At 37.9% G+C, this 9,584-nt stretch overlaps 1 protein-coding gene across 1 annotated transcript; it reads left to right on the top strand.

The window, feature by feature from the left end:
- Positions 1 to 479: 479 nt before the first annotated feature.
- On the top strand, positions 480 to 5,031 carry LOC147540432 (CDPK-related kinase 1-like). Its single transcript, XM_086644897.1, has 11 exons — positions 480 to 1,381; positions 1,892 to 2,022; positions 2,370 to 2,411; positions 2,506 to 2,614; positions 2,795 to 2,873; positions 2,953 to 3,249; positions 3,367 to 3,479; positions 3,564 to 3,671; positions 3,761 to 3,823; positions 3,922 to 4,089; positions 4,513 to 5,031. Exons 1-11 carry the CDS (start codon positions 896 to 898, stop codon positions 4,648 to 4,650), a joined length of 1,734 nt encoding a protein of 577 aa, XP_086501023.1. The 5' UTR covers positions 480 to 895; the 3' UTR covers positions 4,651 to 5,031.
- Positions 5,032 to 9,584: the final 4,553 nt, after the last annotated feature.

The following is a 9,584-nucleotide window of genomic DNA, read 5'->3' as shown; positions in this document are numbered from 1 at the left end:
ATTATATTGTGAACGAGATCATTACTAGAAATACGATGGTGATGAAATTCGATCTGGTTTTTTCTTTAAGATGTTGTATCACAAAGGGATGAATCAAAAGGTCTTTCAATAAGGATGCTGCTCTTAGACGAATAGTGAAGCGAATGAGAGAAGGGAGAGAGAGGAAGAAGGGAAAAGAGGGACGTAAGAGATATGATGGCGGTGGAAGAGGAATAAGAAGACGATTTTTTTTTTCTAGGTGATAAAGCGTTGGCGAGGGTCAGTCTACCGTCGCCTACGACCTCATTTCGATGAAGAAAGTAAATAAAAGGACATGAAGGAATGTTTTTTAGAATGAAGGGTAAAGAAGTAAAATTTATGTTGACTGTTAAAGTTGACTAATTTAAAGTTTGTAAAGGAGCCATTTTGGTGAGTTGGTCATCTTTAGGGGGCCAAAATGGAATTAACCCAGTTTCAAAATCATGTTTAATTAAGCAAAAGTTTGGGAATTAAAGAAAGAGAAGAGACAGGCTGTTAATGTTTTCTCTCTCTCTCTCTCTCTCTCTCAGTTTGCTTATACTTTCTCTCTCTAGAAATTCATAAAGAAAGAGAAGAGAAAAGGAAATGAAAGGGAAAAAGGAGTTTCCCCTCCTTTTTCTTCTTTCTTACTTTCCTTTCCTTGTTGTTTCTTCTTAGCATATTGCATCTCTCTCCCTATATGTTCTTTCTTGAAATTGGAACTTTGTTTCTCTTCTTCTTCTTCTTCTCTTTCTTGATTCTGGGTTTTCATTCAATTCATCAATTCTTCTTCATTTTCTCTCTGTAACTTCAATTATTCTTCTTAGGTTTTCAATTCCCCTGTTTCTCTCTCTCTCTCTCTCTCTCTTTCCCCTGTTTGTTCTTTCTTTTGATCATCATGGGACTTTGTCATGGAAAAAACATCAATAACCCACAAACCCAATTTGAAAAAACAACAATTCCTGAAGATCTTCAAAACCCACTAAATTCAGAACCAGAAAAATCATCATCAAATTACCCTTTTCCAAGTCCAAGTCCATTACCAAGTGGATTTAAGAACTCACCAGCTAATTCAAGTGTGAGTTCAACTCCATTAAGATTTTTCAAACGCCCTTTTCCTCCTCCTTCACCAGCTAAACACATCAAAGCTTTTCTTGCTAGAAGACATGGGTCTGTTAAACCTAATGAAGTTTCAATTCCTGAAGGAAATGAAATTGAATTGAGTTTAGATAAGAATTTTGGGTTTTCTAAACAGTTGATCTTTAAGTATGAACTTGGAGATGAAGTGGGTCGAGGTCATTTTGGGTATACTTGTTCTGCAATTGTGAAGAAAGGTGAATTGAAAGGGCAAGAAGTAGCTGTCAAAGTTATTTCAAAATCAAAGGTTTAATTTTTTTCTCTCAACTCAATTGATATTATTTGTTTGTTTTCAATTCAATTTGATCCTTAATTCATCATATATACCCAATTAGAATCTGAATTTTTCATAATTGATGATATGGGTGAACTCTTATTTTACATGAATTTTAACCCCTTACTAAGGTCTTTAGGTTTTCCATACAATTCATGATTTAGGTCATTTTTGATTATCCATGTACTTAATTTTAGCTTCATTATGGACTCCTTTTCGACTTTTTTTGGTGCAAAATATGAAAAAGAGCTTCGCTTATTTTCCGATTTTGATGTTCATTGGCTTTCAATACTTGGGTTTTGTTTTGACAGATGACTTGGGTTTCCAAACAATTGATGATTTGGGTCATTTTTGTTTATCCATGTTTTTAATCTTAGCTTCCTCATCCACTACTTTTCAATTTTTTTATGCTATATATGGGTAGGAGTTTCATTTATTTTCTGTTTTCGATGTTCATTGAATACTTGGGTTTTGTTTTGGCAGATGACAACAGCTATTGCTATTGAGGATGTGAGAAGAGAAGTGAAAATTTTATGCGCTCTTGCTGGACATAAGAACTTGGTGAAGTTCTATGATGCTTACGAAGATGAAGAGAGCGTATATATAGTGATGGAGTAAGTATATTTGGCTAGTCCTTTAATCCTGGTGCAGTTATTGTACGTCTGTGTAAAAATTTGAACATACCCATATACTGAATCTTTTCCTACTGGTCTACAAGATAGGTTTTGTTGGCAATAAAAATTTCAGTAGTCTGAGTTGCATAGTCGTCCCCATCTCGGCATGAATCACATGAAATATTTTCTGCCTTTGAGTTGCTTCGAGTTTTCATGATACTTGATGGAACTTTTATAGAAGTACAGAACCTTTCTTTTTTGTGGTATTTGATGGAGGTTAATCATTTCGTTTCCTGGTCAATTAAATGTCGAAATATAACCATATGTGTTTTTTTATGCTTTCTCAGGTTGTGCAAAGGAGGTGAACTTTTGGATAGAATACTCTCAAGGTACTTCACTTGTTATATGCTCGAATTCAACTTTCTTACTGTTTTATATTTCATAGATGAGTAGTAAGTTGATTTATATTTCTCGAGTTTTTAGAGGTGGGAAGTACCCGGAAGAAGATGCAAAAGATGTCATGGTTCAGATTCTTAATGTTGTTGCCTTCTGTCATCTCCAAGGTGTTGTTCATCGTGACCTCAAGCCAGAGGTAATAACTCTAAAGCTTAATTATGTATCTGAATGTGTCAACCTCTTTATATTCTTCGACGTTTTTTTATTTATTGAAATTGAGTAATCTTTGTCCTGAAACATCTCCTCTAAAGGCTATTGATTTCGGATTATCCAACTTATTTTGATTCTGAATGTGTTTTTCTTCTTTCTGCTTTAGAATTTTCTTTTTAGTACAAAAGACGAAGCATCTCCTCTAAAGGCTATTGATTTCGGATTATCCGACTTTGTCAAGCCAGGTTAATGACAATTTTAACCTCTTAACTTTCTTACTTTTAATCTTGTGAATTGCACTTAGACTCGTACAAATTTGTGCAGATGAAAGGTTGAATGACATAGTTGGAAGCGCATATTATGTTGCTCCGGAGGTTCTACATCGATCATATGGCACTGAGGCAGATATGTGGAGTATAGGTGTGATTGCTTATATTCTTCTCTCTGGAAGCCGCCCCTTTTGGGCCCGCAGCGAATCAGGCATCTTCCGAGCAGTTCTAAAGGCCGATCCCAGCTTTGAGGAAGCCCCTTGGCCTTCTTTATCTTCTGATGCCAAGGACTTCGTGAAGAGATTGTTGAACAAAGATTACCGAAAGAGACTTACTGCTGCCCAGGCTCTCAGTATGTTACTCTATCTCTAGTTCGAGTTTTCATTAATTTCACCTATTAAACGAACATGGACATAGATGTGAGAATTGGTAGGGCAAAATAACAGTCTAAACGTCATTTTGGTATTAGGTCATCCATGGCTGTTTGGTCATCGAGGTAGCAAGGTTCAACTTGATATCCTAGCATACAAGCTCGTAAAAGCTTATATTTGCTCTTCTTCGCTCCGAAAAGCAGCTTTGGTGGTATGTTTTCTTGCAACATTTGCTCTTTCCACCCACACCTTCATGCTTTTGGATGATTAGTTGCTAATTTGGTTATCGTGGCAGGCTGTTGCAAAGACATTAACAGTCCCTCAGCTTAATTATTTCCGCGAGCAGTTCACATTATTGAGCCCAAATAAAAGCGGATTTATTTCCGGACAAAATTTTAAAACGGTATGTTCTGTTTTAGCCCTTTCATTTGTTCGTTTTTCCCTTTCCTCTTCTTTTTACTAATTCGAGCTTATACTGGCATGAATTGGTAGGCATTGATGAAGAACTCGACTGATGCAATGAAAGAATCGAGGGTTCTTGATTACGTCAATATGGTAGTAGCCCGATCGGACTTAATTCCATTATCTTTTCGTTTATATAGAAGTACTGCTTACAAAGAGTGGATAATTAATCGTGATGTGTGTGTTTGTAGGTGAATTCTTTTCAATATAGAAAGTTCGATTTTGAAGAATTTTGTGCTGCTGCTTTAAGTGTTCATCAGATGGAAGGGATGGATTGTTGGGAGCAACATGCACTTCGTGCATATGAGTTGTTCGAAAAGGATGGAAATCGCGCTATCATGATAGAGGAACTTGCTTCGGTATGTTTTTCTTGCACAACTTCGTTTTTTGAAACTTCAAATCATACTTATATTTGGCCGTACATTATGAATCCCGAATTTAGAGAAGACAGTCTCTTCCAAAATATGGAATGTGGAAATAGAAAAGTTCGTCCGAAGAAACTTTAACAATTTTACCTCAAGCACAAGCTACAATTGCGACATCTCAACAACCACAAGATAATATTTTTTTCAAATGTATCAGAGAATCAAACAAGTATGCGGGTTCATCCCTAACCTAAGGGACCCACTAAGATGAGATAAAGCCTGTGGGCTTTCGGTTAGAGTGATCTCATAATCATCCTCACTATTTGAACCTTATCGATTCTATTTACATTTAAACTTTCCAAAAGGAGGCCCGTAAACTCTAATGTTGATCTTTCGGCCATGATTTGTTTTCATCAGGAACTTGGGCTTAGCCCATCAGTCCCTATTCATGTAGTTCTACAAGACTGGATACGACACTCAGATGGGAAACTCAGTTTCTTGGGATTTGTTAGACTCTTGCACGGTTTATCTTCACGAACGTTGCAGAAATCATGAGACATAACTCTACCCAATACAAGTAATTCGTCATTATATCTCGCTCGCGAAGGTGAGAAAATTCTAATACGACACATCTCACTTTTAAGCCACACAACCAAGAACACGAAAGTGAAGAGTAGAGCTTATAGAAGAGTAAAATTTGTACGCCGTTTTTTTTTTCTTTTTTTATTTGGGGTATTTGATGTGTATTTTAGTTGTTAGAGGAATGTACAGATGAGGAGAAGTGAAATGGTATCTTAGGTTTAGGTTAAGTTTTGTGGGTTCATCATCTTGTGCGCCCCATCTCACTCTTGTTTTATTTGCTTTCCTTCTTTGTAATAAAGTTTTCAGTGCTAATTTGGTTCCTAATTGGATATATTTCTATTTGTTGTTTTCTAAGTGAGATGGGAAATTTAATTTGAGGTCAATATTGGTTCGAGTTATATCAGGATGTTTGTCTCTTACTGACTTGTGATGTCTGAAATTTCACTTGAATGTGGTAGTGCATACCTAAAATACCTTCCACCGCCAACAACCCTTGGTTGGAGTGGTAAGAGGTATAATCTTCCACCTAGAGGTCAAGGGTTCGAGGCACAAGCTGAACAATTCAAAAAAAAAAAAATACCTTCCATCTAAAATGGGTGACCGGAAACTGAAAAAATTTGATAACTCTTCGTACTCAATCATGTTTGGACTTGATAAATGTGGATCGAAGAATAAAGTTCACTTTGTTTTGAAGCACAAGAACCCAACGAGTGGGGAGTACATCGAGCACCACCTTAAGTCGCCTCCGACTGTCACCTCGGACGAACTCTGCCATGTCTGTACTGCCATTTTGAAACCTAACAATGACTTGGTGATTGTTATTGATGGGAAGCAGAAGAAACATGCTAATTTTCTGAACGAAGATGACGTTGAGCCACAACTTCTCATACCTGCCAAGACAATTTCGGATCCTAACAGCGAGAAGCCTGTGGATGGGGATGAACGAGCAAAAGTCTCAGAGCGGCCAGAAGCGGTAAAGCCTGGTGATTCTGAGACACCAAAGTGCAAAAGCCCCATACGCAAATCAGTTTTTGGCTGGTGCGAGCGGAAAATCCAAGCAAGGTAAGGAATCCGGTTCGCAGAGGAAAATGCCATTCGCCTCCGATCGACAACCCAAACAACGGCACGCGGAAGGCTAAGGAATTTCCCAACCCTAACTACAATGAGCATAAAAAGCCTCGTTTCGAGCCAATTGTTGCTGTTGGAAGTAAAATTGTACGATGGGAGATGCTATCAAGGTGAGTTGTTCTAGCCTTTTGGCTCTTTATGTCATAGCGACTTGTGAGTTTCTTTCTCTATATATAACTGTGTTTGGGGATATATTTTTTTTTTTAGAAGAAAATACTTGACCTTCTATACAAGCTTGTCGATTTCCTCAATTAATGGATTTAATATATGATTATTGTATTTCTTAATCGGGAATTAGTAGAAGATAAGTTGTATGATTTGATTGAAATAAGTTGCTTTCAGTATGAGGGGCGATTGGATGAGCTCGAGCTCATACCTCTGGGTATGAGCTCGAGACATCAACGGCGAGATTTCCATGAGGGTTGGGATTTACAGAATAGGTAATTCAGTTAGGTCTTCTTTTTGAGCCATGATTAAGTTGAGCTCTCGTAAAGAGGGTTGGGATTTACAGAATAGGTAATTCAATTAGGTCTTCTTTTTGAGCCATGATTAAGTTGAGCTCTCGTAAAGTCATAATACAGTTTGAGTTCTACTAGTGTAGTTTGGCCTAATCTTATATATCCTAATTTTTGTTTATCATTTTTTTTGTGAGTTTTCTGAAATAAGTATGGCTCACTAAACAGAGTACCTTATCAATTTGACTAAAAAGAAGAAGAATAGGATATTCCTTACATTAAGTTTCATTACAAACACAAAATCTTGATTTAAACACCCACATTCTTTGATTTAAACACTCACATTCTTCGATTTAAACATAAAAACAACTAAAAAAACACATAACACACATTTTCAAAAAAAAAAAAACATAAAAACACATAACACACATTTTCAAAAAAAAAAACATCACCACAAAACTCATTTTAACGACTCATATTCATCCTACAATGTATCTTCTATATTCATCTTACAACCTACTTGCCTCTGATCATTTTTTCCGCAGATTTTTGACATGATGATAATGAAAATGAGGATTATAACAAACACAAATACCATCACTGCCATAAGGGGTTTGGATATTGGGAGGTTGAAAGGTGTTGGTGGTGGTTGTGAGAAAGGTGGTGGTGGTGGTGGTGGGTAGCTTGAATAACTAGTGTAGTCCATAGGTTTAAGGGAGGGATAGGTTTAAGAGAGAGAGAGAGGGAGGGATAGGTTTAAGAGAGAGAGATAGAAGGGGTTGTATTTATAGAGAGTTTTGAAGAGAGAGAGAGATTTGGAGTGTTAGAAAAGCTAAAGAGCTCATAATTATCCTACCCGATCTGGGTTATGAGCTCATAATTCAAACTAGTCCCAAACAAGTTAATTGTAAACAGAGAAACATGCATGTAGATGCCAAAATCAATACCTACCTTGCATGTGAACGATGAATCACAGAAGGGGTAGGTTCAAGAGAGAGAGATGGAGGGATAGGTTTAAGAGAGAGAAATAGAAGGGGATGTATTTATAGAGAGTTTTGAAGAGAGAGAGAGAGAGATTTAGAGTGTTAGAGATTTGGAGTGTTAAAGAGAGGAGGGATAGGTTTAAACACCCACATTCTTTGATTTAAACATAAAAACAACTAAAAAAACACATAACACACATTTTCAAAAAAAAAAAAAACATAAAAACACATAACACACATTAAAAAAAAAAACATCACCACAAAACCCATTTTAACGACTCATATTCATCCTACAATATATCTCCTATATTCATCTTACAACCTACTTGCCTCTGATCATTTTTCCCGTAGATTTTTGACATGATGATGATGACAATGAGGATTATAACAAACACAAATACCATCACTGCCATAAGGGGTTTGGATATTGGTAGTGGTGGCCAACGGGTCGTGTCGTGGCGAACACGACACGTTTGACAGTCGTGGCGTGTTAGACACGCCACAACCACGCCAGGCACGACTTTGAGCCGTGTCGTGCCTAAACTACAAGGTCTTGGCACAAAAACGCCCCATAGCAACGACCCAGCCGTTGCCGTGCCGTTTCCTTGGCGACCCTAGTCGTTTCCGTGTCGAGTCGTGGCTAATGGGCCAGCTGTTGCCAAACGTAACAAAAGAAAGCACTAAATAATTTTCAAGTCAAATGTTGTGCTATTTGTTTAAACTTTAGAATCTATATTAATTTATTTTATTACTTAATAATTTTATTAACTATTAATTTTATCAATTAACAACTACTTTTAACAAAATAACAATAATGTTTTATAAATTAAGTACTCGTTTTTAACGGGTTAGCGTGTCGTGGCGGGTTAGGAACGTCAAGGGCCGTGGCGTGTCGTGTTTCCGTTCCTAATGTGCCGTGGTTGACGGGTCTGAGAGCTTAAAATCTCAGACCCGCCACGGGTCAGCACGACACGACACGCGACGTTCCGTGCCGTGTTGTGTTGCCTTATAAACGAGTTGTGCCGGTCCGTTTCCGTGCCGACACGACCCGTTGGCCACCACTAGATATTGGGAGGTTGAAAGGTGTTGGTGGTGGTGGTGAGAAAGGTGGTGGTGGTGGTGGGTAGCTTGAATAACCAGTGTAGTCCATAGGTTTAAGGGAGGGATAGGTTTAAGAGAGAGAGAGAGAGGGAGGGATAGGTTTAAGAGAGAGAGATAGAAGGGGTTTTATTTATAGAGAGTTTTGAAGAGAGAGGGAGAGAGATTTGGAGTGTTAGAAAAGCTGAAGAGCTCATAATTATCCTACCCGATCTGGGTTACGAGCTAATAATTCGAACTAGTTCCAAACAAGTTAATTCTAAACAGAGAAACATGCATGTAGATGCCAAAATCAATACCTACCTTGCATGTGAACGATGAATCACAGAAAACACAACAGGTGAGGTTACTTGGTGAAATTTTGATTTACATCCAAGTACCACTATCAGTTGTGACCGACAACAACCATCATTTCTTAGTTCTTACTTTCTCTCTCCTCCCACTCTTTCCACTCTAGTGATGAGATGGTGAAGGTGTTTCCCTCTCCTTCGTTAGACAGAGTCACAAAGAGAACTCTCTCCCTCTTTTCTTCTCTCTCACAAAGGTGTTCATTCTCCTTCAGATAGAAAGATGGGGAAGGCATTCCTCTTGAATATTAAAGTTGACCGAGGTCACACAGTGCATGACGAGGCCTAATATAGGGCCTTGGATGCCAGTGGCAAAGAGAATGGTTTCTAAAAAGGACCAATTGACTCTGTCAAAGCCTTTGTCATGTCAACTTTTAAAGCAAAGCCCTTTTTTTGCATGAGAAATACGCATGGAATGTAAAAGTTCCTGAGTAATTATGATGTTATCAATAATTTGACGATCAGGGATAAAAGCGTTTTGAGTCCAACTAATGTAATTCTCTAAGAATGGACCAATGCGGTTAGTTATGATTTTTGTGATGAACTTATATATCATGTTACATAAAGCAATCGGACGGAAGTCTGTTGCTCTAGAAGGGGATATCTTCGGAATGAGGACTATAGTGGTGTTACTAAGAGAAGGATTAAAAGTACCTGTCGTAAAGATGTCTTGAATGTGGCTTACCAATGCTGCTCCCAATATGTCTCAATTACGTTGGTAGAAGTGGCATGGTAGTCCATCAGGACCAGGGCTATTCGAGGCATTCATATTCATTACCACTTGCTTAATTTCCTCCTCAGTTGGTATGCTAGATATAGAGACCAGGTCTTCTGCCGAAATGACTTTGTGGGCAGGTAATAGGTCTTGAGGGATCTGAACAACCGGTTCAGATTCA

Source organism: Eschscholzia californica, unplaced genomic scaffold (assembly GCF_041429995.1).
Source record: "Eschscholzia californica isolate CP2 unplaced genomic scaffold, dmEscCali1.0.p SCAF_5, whole genome shotgun sequence".
Classification (NCBI taxonomy): domain Eukaryota; kingdom Viridiplantae; phylum Streptophyta; class Magnoliopsida; order Ranunculales; family Papaveraceae; genus Eschscholzia; species Eschscholzia californica.
The sequence above is the reverse complement of the archived record's forward strand: the minus strand, read 5'-3'. Positions and strand labels throughout refer to the sequence as shown.